General features: G+C 63.2%; 1 protein-coding gene across 1 annotated transcript in view; it reads left to right on the top strand.

Moving 5' to 3' along the window:
• Window positions 1-13,660, top strand: part of CROCC2 (ciliary rootlet coiled-coil, rootletin family member 2) — a gene marked incomplete at its 3' end in the record, with an annotated part of 50,851 nt that extends 37,191 nt beyond the window's left edge. Inside the window, exons 21-28 of the mRNA XM_079130409.1 lie at window positions 3,613-3,726; window positions 5,892-6,035; window positions 9,666-9,883; window positions 10,202-10,361; window positions 10,750-10,917; window positions 12,119-12,476; window positions 12,692-13,017; window positions 13,601-13,660. Coding sequence (XP_078986535.1) covers window positions 3,613-3,726; window positions 5,892-6,035; window positions 9,666-9,883; window positions 10,202-10,361; window positions 10,750-10,917; window positions 12,119-12,476; window positions 12,692-13,017; window positions 13,601-13,660 — 1,548 coding nt within the window. The remainder of the gene's footprint in view (window positions 1-3,612; window positions 3,727-5,891; window positions 6,036-9,665; window positions 9,884-10,201; window positions 10,362-10,749; window positions 10,918-12,118; window positions 12,477-12,691; window positions 13,018-13,600) is intronic.
• Between the last annotated feature and the right edge of the window lie 201 nt (window positions 13,661-13,861).

A 13,861-nucleotide genomic window follows, 5' to 3' on the forward strand; every position in this document is an offset into this window, starting at 1 on the left:
ACCTACCTGTCAACACATCCATCAATCCATACATACACACATCCACCCACCTACCCATCAACACATCCATCCACCCATCCATACACACATCCACCCACCTACCCGTCAACACATCCATCCATCCATCCACACACATCCACCCACCTACCCGTCAACACATCCATCCATCCATCCATACACACATCCACCCACCTACCCGTCAACACATCCATCCATCTATTCACACATCCACCCACTTACCTATCAACACATCCATCCATCCATCCATCCACACAGCCACCCACCTACCCATCAACACATCCAACCATCTATTCACACATCCATCCACCTACCTATCAACACATCCATCCAACCATCCATACACACATCTACCCACCTACCCGCCAACACATCCGTCCATCCATCCATCCACACATCCATCAACTTGACTGTTCTTCCATTCACTTGTCTGTCTTCACTCATCTGAGTATCCATTCTTCTTTCCACACATTCAGCTGTCGACCCACATACATGGTCATCTATTCACACGCCTGATCATCTGTCCACCAACTCACCCAGCCGTTTCATCCACTCACTTGACCGTCCATCCATCCATCCACTGATACGTGCTCACTCCTAAGCTCACACTCAGCAGTCCATCTACATGCCATACCACCCATCCATGCGTCTGACCAGTCATTCTTCAGAGTATTCAGCCTGACCACCAATCTAGGCATACAGCTGTCACTGCCCACTGGTCATCCATCCACCCAGGAGCTGAGACCACACTGGGTCTGAGGGGTTAGTGCAGGCCTCTCCAGGGCATAGACCACCCTGAAGAACTCACTGTTGAGTGAACAGGACAGACAAGTGAACACATCCGTATGGGCCACCACAGCAGGACAAGGACCACAAGCTGCTGGCACAAAGGCCGACTGCTGGGAGCCACGGAGGCTGGAGCAGCCGACCTTATCATCGCACTGCGTTTCTAGTTTCAGTCTCGGCACTCAGGGACGTGCTCATCGAGCCCACTTTACTGGGATTCCGTGGCCAGGACCAGGCAGCTTGCCCACAAGGGGCTGCAGTCCATGCTCTTGAGTGCCACCACCCTGCACCCTGCAGTGGCCTCAAAGGAGGAACAGGAGTCTGGGGCATTGGAGGAAGGTCGGGGGTGGTGTGGCCTCGCAGCCACCAGCTGCAGTGAGCCAGGAAGCCAGCGAGGAGTTTGGAGAGCCACCACGGCACCTCACGCAGGTCTGGGGACAGGAGTGGCAGCCATTCTTGAGTAGTGGGTGTCACGAGGGGCTTTGGGAAGAGAGGTTGAGACCAGGGAGGCCAGGAAGAGGCCAGGGCTGGGCCAGGGTCAGCCAAAGGAAGGGCAGGTCCAGAGGCCCTGGGGATGCAGTGCCATCACCCTGTACTGGGGGCCGGGGAGAGGCCCAGGGAAGCCAAGTGGCCAAGGCCCTGTGTGGCCCTCACCTCTCCGACACCACCCACCAGGCTGCACTGCCTGTGCTCATCACGTGCGGCCTGAGAGCTGCCCTGCATATCCAGCCACCAGTTAGACACAGAGCCGAACAGGACAGCAGGACCTGAGGGAGCCATCAGGACTTCAGTCTTGGAACAGTTCCGAGCAGGCCTCAGGACCAAGAGCAGCTCTGGGGACAAGTCGGAGACGCTGGGCAGGGCTGCAGGGACGCGTCTACTCAGTGCCTGCTCTTGCCGGCCTGCCAGTCTGAGCTGGGATTGCTCAGGTCTGTTTGCCAAGCAAAGCCTCGCGCCCGGGAACGGACACTCTGAAGACTTCCAGCAGGCACTTCCTTGCTGTGTCCACTAACAAGGGTCTCGAGAGGGACAGACATGCCCTGACTCTGAATGGAACAAGCCAGGGGTCCAGGAGGAAGAGGACCAAGCAGGGAGCCTTGGTTTCCAAGACAGTCGCAGACACAGGGTGCCCCTGGAGGGGCCTGTCTTCTGCCACATGCACCTGCCCCCAGGATTGCTCCTCGTGACCCTGGGCGTGCTGAGGTCAGCACAGACCCCGCGAGTCCCCACTTGACGCCCACGTGGATGCCAGTCCAGACTTAGCCATCTCCAGGCCAGTCGCACTGGTGCCAGCCAACTGCCAGCGTGGGGGCCCACCAGCCCCTCAGGCCCATGACCCCCGGTCCACCTCACGGGGCGCCCGAAGGCTGGGCTGACCTTGCCTGTGTTAGGAAGGCTACACCAGAGGGAGAAGAGACAGGAGCTGGGCCCCGGGCAGGCCCCGGTCTCCAGTCTGGGGCTGGCGTGTGGCCTCCCTGGGTCTCTGCACCCACCACACAGGAGGCCTCTGAGCTTTGGTATCCAGGGCCTCCACCGGGCTTCCCCATCCATGAATGATTGACCATGTGCTGAAGTCGGTTTCCAGTCCTCCCAGAGACCAGAGCTGACCACCAGGGCTCCACGCCACAGCCCTCCGACCATCCAAAACTGGGCCGTCATTAGCAGGTCTCAGGTGTGCTCCAGGGCCACCAGGAGTAGCAGATAGTGACCACGTGGCCAGGTCCCAGATGCTGAGGCTCCCACCTGGACCCAGGAGAAGACCAGAGGAGGGTTTTAGTATGCACGTCCTCCTGAGGCTGCTTGCAGCAGAAACACGCAGCACTGGGGTGCACCCTGCTGAACCAGCTGCCTGCCGACATTGTCCTGAGTCGAAACGCATTCATGCCCCCGCCCACCTCACACACCGGTCCAGGGCTTTCCTCGGGCTGCCCAGCGTCAAGACAGAGAAGACCCATAGCTGGCCTGAGAAGAGAGCCCGTGCTGACTCCACACGCCTTCCTCTGAACGTGGGCCCCCCGTCACCTCCTACACCTCCCTAACGGAAGTGGAAGAGCCCCCTTGGCCAGGGGCCTGGTCCTCCACGTGTTCCGAGGCCTTCGCACACCCATCTCTGGGCTTCCTGGTTCTTCTCCACCCCCTGTGCAACGTTCCTGGGCTGCCTTGCGTGGTCTCCTGTTGCCCATGCCGGGGTCACATCAGGCATGATGGAAGACAGCTGAACGGGGCATCCTGCACGTGGACACGAGTCTCTGGGCTTCCCTCCCCCGTAGGCTGGGGTGGAGAGGGAGTCAGCACTGGTGTGAGGGGCACTCCGGCTCCTCCACTGCCCATGGGCTTGCTGGTGGAGCACAGGCTGCTGTGAGCGGGGACAGTCGAGGCCTCTCTGGGCCAGGCCCCCTGCTCTCCTCACACCTTTAGTGAGATGGGCATTCGGGGGCTTCAGGGCCATTGGTGCCTCCTTCCTGTGCCCTGCAGGACCATTGTCTGCAGGAGTCAAGGTCGTGACGCTCTGGTCTGCACTGGGACAGAGCAGGGCTGCAGGCAGGTTCAGGTTGGGGGAGAGCAGGGTTTTAGGCAGAGACCGGATGGGGTGCTCGGGAGGGCTGCCTGGGCACAGACACCAGGCCAGAGGATGTGGACAGAGACAGGAGCTCTAGGTGAAGGCCCAGGGATCAAGGCCACCTTCCCTGCAGCAGGGCGTGGAGACACGAGCAGGTCGAGCCTGCAGGGGCCCAGGCGCTCAGTGCTCTGCTGGCCTAAGAAGGGCCTAGCCCCCGTCCCAGCCCTCACGAGCACCCCTATGTCCAGGCCCTGTCTCTAAAGGAAGCAGAGAGGAGCCTGCTGAGAGAACAACTGTCCAGGGCCACACGGGACCTGGAGCGGGTGCAGCAGGAGGCTCAGAGCCAGCAGGCCCAAGCCCAGGTGAGCCCTCCTCCCTGAGCAGGAAGCAGCTCCTGGCCTGGCTGTGCATGGCCCAGCCTGCAGCCAGACACCAGCACCCTCCCCGCCTGTCCCCGTCCTCCCAGAACAGGGAGGAGACGTCTGGTGGCGGCAAAGCCAAAGCTAGCTCTGGTCCCTGCTATGCAGGCCAGGACACTGGACTCCACTTGCCTGGTGTTCCCTGCCCTCGGAACCCGCAGAGGCAGAGAGGGGAGACCTGACCAGGGAGGAGAGGGCTGAGGTGGACCCTAGGCCTGTGCCCTTTTTGTGGCCACACCAACCCTGCCTTGCCCGGCTTGTGCTTGAGCTGGTAGTAAAGCACAGATAGGGACCCGCAGAAGTTCCCAGAGGCACACTGGCCGGGGATCCTGCTTCGACACTGCCCCCAGAGCAATCCCTGCAGTCCCCTAACCGTTGCTTGCCTGCCTGGGAGGCATGAGCGGGGGTGGGAGGCAGGTCTCGCATGGCAGGGCCCTGGGAGGGCTTGCTGCTGTTCTGACCAGGAGGCAGGGACTCATGGCTGACCCCAGGTGCTGTGCAGCAGGAAAGAGGTTCCAGTTAGGAGGTGACTCCAGGGGGTTGCCTGGCCCTCCCACCTGACACCAAGACCAGACTGTGTGGTCGCTTTGGGCAGGCAGCCCAAGGCACCCTGACCCCAGGAGAGTCTTGCTTCAGACTTCTTGCTTCCGGCCACCGCCTTGGCTCTGTTCCTGTCTTGAGCCAGGCCAAGGTCCTCAGGCTGGGAGGACTGACTCAGCCTGGTGGTGGCTGTGCTCCTCCTTCCCAGCGACCCTCTCAGCTCCACCCTATGGGCAGGGAACCATGAAGGCTGCCCGAGACCCTGAGAGGGACGCAGGTACCCCCAGAGAGCCGTGCTGCAGACAGCGCTGGCCTCTGGAGCCTGCCCGCTGCTGACCCAGGACCAGGCCTTCCAGCCAGCAGACCTCCTAGGGGAGCTCATAGGGGCTCTTTTGCCACCTCAGCTCAGAAAACGGAAATTAAGACCTCTGAGAGGAGCGGGAACGGAAACAGCCAAGGAGCACCAGCTGCGGGCGACAGGAGGGCTGCCTGGGCGAAGGGGCCTGCTGTCCTGAGCCAGGACGGCCCCAGGGCCCTGTGCTCGTCCTACAGCCTCAGACCGCGCCATCCGGGGTGACTCATCAGTCCAGCAGGGGTGTAGGACACAGGGCTCCACAGCAGGGCCCCTAGCCAGTGGCCTGCAGGACGTAGGGCGGGGTCCTCCCAGGCGGAACCCGTGCCTCCCTGGAACACGGTGCCCCACCAGCTGGCCCCCCGCTCTGCCCAGCTGCTGCTGGTCGGCCACAGCTACTGTAGCCAAGGAAGCTCTCCCGTTCTCTCATGAGAGGACACCGTGGTCCAGGGCACGGTGGGGAGGGTCCGTGCCAGGCAGGAGAGTGGGCGTGGGACCCGAGGATAGTTCAGGCTGTGACGCGTCCCAGGTGGTGCCAGAGCTGCCTGGCCATGGTGGCATCCCTGCACAGCCTGAGTGACAAGGCAGGCAAGACCCCGGTGCTCTCACCTGGCAGGCGGGGCCATGGATGTCCCCACGTCACCTGCCTAGTGACAGTTCAGGAACTGAGGGTCAGCAGTGGTCAGCAGAGTGCCCGGCTTCCCAGGAAGCCGCATCTCCACACAGATGTCCTGTTTCCTCCCCCACGCAGAGGGGCCAGGGTCCCTCAAGGAGGGGAAGCAGGCACCTCATCAGAGGGCTCCGGCCTGGGACTGGCCTCGTGAGTGCTGCAGGCCAGGCCCCGGGTCCTCCTCCACATACTGGGCCTGTGTGGCCAGCAAGTCCTGCAAGGGCAGAGGCAACCCAGCTCACTGCCCACATGGGGAACCCCAAGTGCCCGTATCGCTGAGGGCAGGGCCTGTGCACCCGCCAAATGACCACCCTGCTTCCTCCCCACGAGCCAAGGAGCCCAGCGGGAGAGTGTTCGGCAGGAGCAAAGTCAGCTCCTGGGTCCTGGGCCCTGTCCTCCGCCATCGTCTGGCCCCAGAGGGAAAACAGAGTGGGGCAGGGGGCTTTGGAGCCAAGCTCCCCTCAGGCTGCCACCCGCACCCTTCACCAGCATGAGACGCCTGCATCGGCTGCCTCCCTGACACGCAGCGGCTCCCTGCTTCCCCAGGCCACTGTTGCCACCAGGACGGAGGAGCTGCAGGCCCTCCAGGCCCAGCTTGAGGAGGCCATCTCCACCCACCAGAGACAGACCGCAGTTCTGAGCGAGAGTCTCCGGGAGATGGCGGCCAAGAGGAGCACAGCGCAGAGAGAGGTGAGGGAGGCCCAGGGGGCAGGAGGAGGAGGCACCTGGGGTGCGAGCAGCTGACTCCCTCTCGGAGCTGATAAAACGGCACAGGCTCCTGTGTCGGTGAGGGGAAGCTGGCCTTTTGTTTAGTGAAAAGAAGGTAAAGATGCTGAACCTGAGGAAAGGGATTTGGCTTGGAGTGGGTGGGCGTGACTGTCCAAGTCCTGGTCATGGCAGCGGGGGTGGGGGGGTCCTGGCTGCTGCGGGCAGGCTGGGACCCAGGAGGCTGGAGAGGGAGGATGGCCAGGGAGGGTTTGCACTGGCCGGCCAGCACGCAGGAGGTTGTTGGGACCACATGATCCAGGGGTCAAGGGGTGGGGGCCCCCACCCAGCATGCTCTTGCCACACAGCTAAGACATCAGGAGTCAGAGGCACCCCCCTGTGGAGGGGCTGTGGACTCTCAGGAGGCAGCAGCCACTGGGCATGGGGCAGGGGAGGCTGGACCTCAGCCTATCAGCTGTGGGAAGGCCCAGGCAGGGCAGCCCTGGGCAGAAGCATGGACTGGGGTGGCCAGCATGTCAGGGAGGCCAGCCGGATGCTGGGGTGGGATGGGGCTGGGGCTGGAGGCGGCTGGAGTAGTGGGGCAGGAAGAGACATGGAGGCTTCAGGGACAGTCGGGCCTGGCAAGGTTCTGTGCTAGCACAGAGGCCCCAGTAGCCCAGTAGCTACGTGATCGTGGTGGGTAGGACGCAGACTTGGGCAGGGGCAGGAGGAGCCACAGAGAGGCCGGACTGGGGCCCAGCAGGCCAGCAGATTGAGAGGCGTTTCTAAGGAGATTTGCCAGGACTTGGGGACGCCTGTGAGAGGCAGGGCAGGGGACATGTGACTGAGGGCTGGATCTGGGGTCAGCAGAGCCCAGGTGGGCCCGCAGGGACAGGCAGCCTCGCGGCTCCCTAGGCTGTGTGCCAAAACTGGCCAGCGGGACCTTGGCCTGGTGCCACATGCACCCGGCTCAGCGGGGAGAGGGGCTCAGCCCTCCCGGCACACCCTGTGGGGCCAGCGTGGCCCGAGAGCAGAGGATGATTTAGCTTGACGGGCTATTTACATTGGCCCCAAAGAGAAAGGGCTCCTTCCAGCAGATTTCAAAGTCAGGCCTGGTCAGCGGCCACAGGGGAAGCAGAGTGGGCTTTCAAAACGGGGCAGCATAGCGAGGACCTGGGGACGGACACATCTGTTTTGTTGGGGTCCAGGAGGGTCAGGTTCAAGGCAGGTTCGGGTGGTCAGAGAGGACCTGGAAAGGGAACGGGGACCCCACAAAAGGAGTAGGGACACCGAAAGGGGAAGGAGACCCCACAAGGGGTGCAGGGATGACCGGAGGCTGAGGAGGTGGGGGGCTCAGAGGAACAATCACAGAGAAGGAGGCAGAAGAGCCCTCCCTCGCTGGCCGAGCCCAGGGTTGCCATGGAAACCTGACATTTCCACAGCCTGTAAGTTGGAGGAACTTCCAGACCCTGCAAGCCCTGCCTGAGGTTCACACACACGTGCACGCACACACACGCAGACCCACACACGGATACTACTCATGCATGCACAAGTGTGCTCGTGCATCACGTGCTGCTCGGAGCACACACACCAAGTGACAAGTGCATGCTGGACACCCAAGCACTCACACACAGACACGTGGGCACCACCAAACATGCATGCCGAGGAGGAACAGCAAGCACACACGCGTGCACACAGGCACAGCTATCATGCATATACTCTCACACACACACACGTTTGCACACCAGAGCACATGCGTGCACATTCATGCTCGGCATGCCCGCCAAGCACATGCATGCTCCCTGGCGCCTGCACACCCACATCCCATAGAGCACACGCGTGCTCACTTGCACCCGGGCCAGCCCCACAGCTGCCCTCTCCCCACCTCCCCTCCCTGCCTCCTTTGCAGTTCCAGAGCTGCCCCCCTGCAGGAGGTTAAAAGAGGCTGTTCGTACGATTTCTAGTAAAGAAATAATGATTATAATCACATTAAGCGATCTGGCTGTAAAATTCCAGTAAAAGGGATGGCTGTTCTCATGAGGGGTGGGCGGACACAGGGTAGAGGTGGGGGTGGGGCCGCCCTGCGTTTGTTTCCCTGGTTTTCATCTCCTCCGCCCTGGGAAATGAAAGCAGCTTCTTTTATGATGGATAGGCCCTTTCCCTGGTCCTTGACCTTCTGGGCGGATTTCTGCTGAGCTCAGCGGAAAATGCTCAGCACAGTTGTGGCTCCCACATGTGGGGTGGGAGGGGAGGCTGGGGCCCTTCCAAAAACAGAACAACAATAAACAGCAGGCAGACTCCCAGCCAGGCGGCCAGGGGCCTGGACAAGGTCCTGTGGAAGCAGCGAGGGGTTTGCTTTTGGCACACTAGCAGCTGCCCTGGCGGAGTGTTTGAGCTTGCCCCTGCCGACTTCCTCCTTCTCCTCCTCCCGAGAGACCTGTGAGAGCCAGGATGGAGCCTTTTCAGAGGCTGCTGGTCAGGGCCGTAGCTCAGAGCTGGGAGGCAGGAGGCCAGGGGTCTGGGCTGGGCCTCAGCAAGCTCCCACCTGCCCAGAGCCTGACTGCTACAGGTGGGCTGCTCTTGCCCAACCCTGAGCCTTCCCAGCGGGCCTCCCCTCCAGACCTGTCCACCACGGCGCCGAGTACCTTGAGAAGCCTCCTGTCCACAGTGGGGAGCCAACTCCAGGCTGCTGCACGGCCCCCTCCTGTGCTTTAGCCCAGGGCACACTGCACCATCCAGGCCCTACCTGGAGGCCCCTGCAGGGGGAGAGGCCACTGGAGCAGGGATGGGTCATACTCTGGGACAGGCCTGGCAAGCAACAAGGACTCACACCAGAGGCGCAGGAAGACCAAGGCCAGGAGTGGGGTGGGGGCAGTGGCTCCCAGGGGCCCCAGAGCCACCCGCAGTGGCCTTCTGTGCCCCATGGTCCCAGGCCTGAGAGGCCGTGCCCCTGTGAGCTGTGCCCGTGGAGGCTGCTGCTGTGGTGGCAGCTTCCAGTCCCAGAAGCCCAGCCCCACTGGTGCCCAGTTGCTGGAAGATTCTGAGGGCACAGCTACTGGCCTGCCTCCCAGCTGCCGCCCATGGATGCGGGAAGCGGAGTGAGGAGGCTGGAGTCAGTAGGCATGCCACAGCCATGCAGTGTCTGGTGCTGAGCCGTTGGGCTACTGACCAGCTGCCCACTCCAGGGCAGGAGTGGCCCTCGCTGACACTCATTAGAGAGGAGTGGGCGCAGGTCAGCCGGGGGCAAGGGCCTTTGGACAGCAGCAGCCCAGTGTGGGTGAGGATGGTGCAGAGGTGTGAACAGCTCTGCCCAGGCAGGCCTGTCCGCCAGTGCCCAGTGTCTGGAGTCCAGGACAGGGAAGGGCTGGGGGTCAGGGTAGAGTCTACCTGGGCTTGGGTAGACTAAGCTGCCCCCAGCCTCAGCAATGGTAGAAAGGTGGTGCCTTCTCACCCATGGAGGGCGAGGCTGGGGGTCCGGGGACCCAGGGCTGCATGAGAAACCAGCTCCCTCAAGACCAGGATCAGTCGTGTGCTGCCATGTGTCCCTGGAGCAGCTGCCTGAGCACCCAGGCCACAGCCCCCAGGACCGGCCCTGAAACCAACTGCTTCCATCAGGCTGAGGAGCTGCGGGCACAGCTGAACGTGGCCCAGGAAGAGCTGGCCGGGCTGCACCAGGAGCTTCGGGGCTGGGAGGAAAGCGGAGAGGGTCTGCACAGGGAGGTCCTGGAGACCCGCCGGGCTCTGAGCGATGAGACCCGAGAGAAGAGTGTGCTGCAGGACTCCAACACCGAGCTGCGGGCGGCCGTCCTCAGGGCTGAGCAGGAGAAGGCCAGGTATGGTGGCCATCCCAGGGAGTAGCCCTGCAGCTCAGCCCTGGCTGCGGTGTGGTCTGGGACACAAGCAGGGGGGCATGGGGCATGCACTCAGCTGGGCCAGACAGAGGGAGAGGCACCAACCTCCACCGCCCAGCCCAAGAGGCCTGCAAGGGCCAGCCCAAGCAGGGGGGCGAGGACCCTGGCCCTGCCCTGCAGGAGTTGCCTCCGCAGCCTGGGGGAACCTGGGGGCCTGGCTGGGCTTCAGGAAGGCAGCCGCAGGGTCCCCAGGAAGAGGTCAGACCCTGGGGTGTCCAGTAGCCTCTGGTGCTTGCTCAGTTTTAAGCGGTCCAAGGAGGAGCAGGAGCAGAAGCGGCTGGTGTTGGAGGAGGTCCTGGCGGCTGCTCGGGAGGAGGCTGGGGTGCTGCGGGCCCGGCTGCAGGAGCTGGAGCAAGCTTGGGGAGACGCCCGCCGGGAGCTGCAGGAGAGCCGCAGACAGGTAGAGGTCCCCACACTCGGCCAGGCTGCCCCCCTCAACCATCCTGGGCAGGAGCTTCTTTTAGGGGCCACACTGACCAGAGCCACCTGCTAGTGAGAGCCAGCCCAACTCAGACCCCTCCATACCACTCAGCTCTCAGGTCAGTGTCCCCGACCCGTTCATGTCCTCCTTGCCCCAGCCCACCTCAGAAAGGAGTACCAGGTATGTGTCTGCAGAGGGCTGAGCTTGGCTCCCAGTGCCTGGTCACATGGGGGACCCAAGGTCCCTGCCCAGAGCTGGACTTAGCCTGGGGCCCCATAGTATGGTCAGCTGCCATGAGGAAGGACACGTGAGCAGAGGCGGGGTGGGGTGCTGCTGGGTCTCTGCCCATCAGAGCCGCCACTCCCAGGTGAGGGCGCTGGAAAGCGAGACTCAGAGGAAGGGCCAGGAGGTGAGTGAACTGCGGACCCAAGGCACAAGGGACGCCCGGCGGTGGTGGCAGAGCCAGCAGGAAGCACTGGAACTGCAGAGGCAGGTGGCACAGGCCGAGGCCGCCCACGAGCAGACCCAGAAGGAGGTAGGACCCTGCGGTCTGTGGAAGGGCCCGCAGGAAGCCCAGTAAGGAGGCAGGGGACAACCAGAGTGCCCACTTCCAGGCTGACTCCCACCTGCCCCCGTGGGCCTGTCCACAGCCCACATGCTAAGTGACTGCAGCCAGGGCAGGGCAGATGGGTCTGAGGCAAGGGACCCAACTGCAGACACTCCCTGGACTTCCCAGGGAGCTGTTCAGAAAAGGACCACCTTTTGCCCAGTTGAAGGACAGAGTTCTGAGGGGGCAGGGGACCTTGAAATGAGGGGTGCCCAAGAGCCCACGGTCTGAGCTCACACTCACGCCTGTGCCATGCACACACACCCCCCACGACCGACTGCACGCTGTCCCCATGTCCCGACACACGCGCTCCCGCTCCCCACACCTGTACAGAGCCTTGACTCAGCTCCCAGAGCCTGTGCCCAGCCCCAGCTCTGCCTGCCAGCTCTGTGCGAAGCAGGCCCTGCACACAGCCAGGGTCTCCACCCTCCCAGAGCCAGAAGAGCTCCCGAGCCTTGGGGTCCCCAGGCCACTGGGGCCCCTGGTTCAGAAAGGTGTGCACGCCACAGTTGCCTTGAGCCCAGGCCATGCCCAGAGAACACAGGGCTGACCTCCCACAGTCTGTGTGACCCACCAGATGACTACAGCCCCATCTGTGAGTGGGGCTGTCATTGTGCCCCCAGAGGGCAAAGCAAGGTGAGGCCAGGCCCCGCCTGCCACCCTTTATCTCCAACCCGGGGCCTGTCTGTGCCCAGCTCCTGCAGCCTGCATGCTCCCCACTCACACACAGCTGTGGAGAGGGCCTGAGTGCAGGTGCTGGCCCAGGGCCATGCCTGACTAGTGCAGGGGACCGTGCAGGGTCTGCAGCAGTGGCTGAGGGAGCCCCCAGCGGGAGGGTACTGGGGCTGCTGCACACAGCAGGGACTTCCAGGCTGCCAGCAGGGCTTTCTGCTGCTGGACACTCTGCGGTCCTGAGGTGCCATTCCCACTTGGCTCAAGTGTCCCCACCTGCTAATACAACTGGGAAGCAAATCTGGAGTCCCTCCAGCTGTGACCGGCAAGAGAGTGAGGTCCAGAGGTCAGGGGAAGGGTCTCCCGGGGCAGATAGGCCTGGTCTCCTGAATGGCCAGCCAGCCCAGGTGTCAAGAGCCTTTGTCCAGCCCCAACCCTCCCCCACATCCCGCTGCAGGTGCTAGGGCTGCGGTGGAAGCTGGTGGAGGCAGAGGCCTCAGCGGAGGCCCGGGCGCAGCAGCTGGAGGGGCACCTCCGAGAGAGCCGGCAGGCTGAGCAGGCCCTGCGTACTGATTTGCTCAGTGTTACCAGTAGGCTGCAGCAGGCCAGCAGCCTGGCTGACAGTCTTCAGGTTCGCCTGGACAGTGCCCATGGCCGGGTCCACGGTCTAGAGCAGGAGCTGGCCCAGACCAAGGGTGCCAGGCGGGATACAGAAGCCCAACTGAACAGGCTGTGCTCCACACTTCGCCGTGGCCTGGGGCTGCGGGGTCAAAGCCCCTCCGCCTCTCCAGAGCGACCTGGGTCTCCTACAAAAGGTCAGTGTCCTCCTGTCCAGCTCTGTCCCTAACCTGGGCACCCCGCCCCTTCCTAGGTCTCACACAACCAGGGGACTGGACCAGTCGCGGCAATTTTAGGAGCCTGAGCCCACCCCTGCCCCAACCCAGCTCCCACAGCAGGAGCTGCAGAGAAGGGGGAGTGCCCACATTCCTGTCACTGTCCCTCACGTCCCCTCCATTGTCACCTACTGCAGGCTCCAGTAGCTCCCACGTTCAACCTGGGTGGCACAGAGCCAGCTCCCCCACTGGGTCCCGCTCGCCACCCCAACAGCGCTCACCTGCACCTGGAGACTGTGACTCAGAGGTGACGGACGTGGCCTCTGTGCGGGACGCACTGGGAGACCTGGTGCAGAAACTTCAGGATGCCCAACGGGAGCGGTGTGAGGGGCATCTGGGGTCCTCCCCACCCATGTGGGCACACGCCCTGGGGGCTCTGGGATCAGGGAACAGCCACTCACCCAGACTGCTCTCCATGTGTGAGTCTGTCCTCAGGCCCACTGAGACCTTGGCGGGCCCTAGGGTCAGTGTCCAGACTGTCCTCTGTCCTCAAGCCCTGACCCTCACATGGCAGAAAGCCACACCATCCCTCAGGGTGGGCCACAGAGCCCCTGAGTTGGCCCCACTGTGATGTCCCCTGGGGCCCAGTCACCACCCCATGCCATTCTGGAAGAACTATCCCCAAGGCTGCATGGAAGAGCCCCTCGCATGGGGACACTACATGGTGGCTGCTCAGATGTGCTCCTGGCCGCAGGATTCCACCAGAGCCACTGTGGTCTGTCCCTTTTTGACTTGCCAGGTGGCAGAGTGGGCTTGGGACCCCAGTGGGTGGGACACTGGGAGAGACAGTCCAATGGTCACAGAGCCCACTGGGCCCCACCAGCTCCTTCAGGCCCACCTCCTGCTGGCACCAGACCCAGGGCAGGCCCACCCCGCTCAGCTCTGCCCTGTCTGGGGGCCTGTCTCCCTTCACACTAGCCCACAGGCCATGACCAGCCCTGCCCACGTCTGCTCTTCCTAGCCCCATCTCTGGCCCCTCTGGGCACCCCCAGGCCAGCAGGGCAGCTCAGCCATCCACCAGACCTGGCCTTCCCTGCTGCCCACAGCCCACCCCACCCACAGCCCTGCCCCACATTCCCAGGCTGGACCCCAAGCTGCCCCCCTGACACCCAGCCTGCCAGCAGACGCTTCAGCGCTCCTTGTCCCCAGGCTGTCCTGCTGACCTCAGTTCCTCTGCCCAGGACGATGCCCGAGTCCAGGTGGTGAACCTGTGCAGCCAGCTGAGCAGGGTGGAGATCGAGCGTGCCCAAGCCCACAGCCACGTGGGGCAGCTGCAGAGGGCCCTGGCAGAGGCAGAGGAAGGTGAC

This window comes from Sciurus vulgaris, assembly GCF_902686455.1.
Source record: "Sciurus vulgaris genome assembly, chromosome: 3".
NCBI lineage: Eukaryota > Metazoa > Chordata > Mammalia > Rodentia > Sciuridae > Sciurus > Sciurus vulgaris.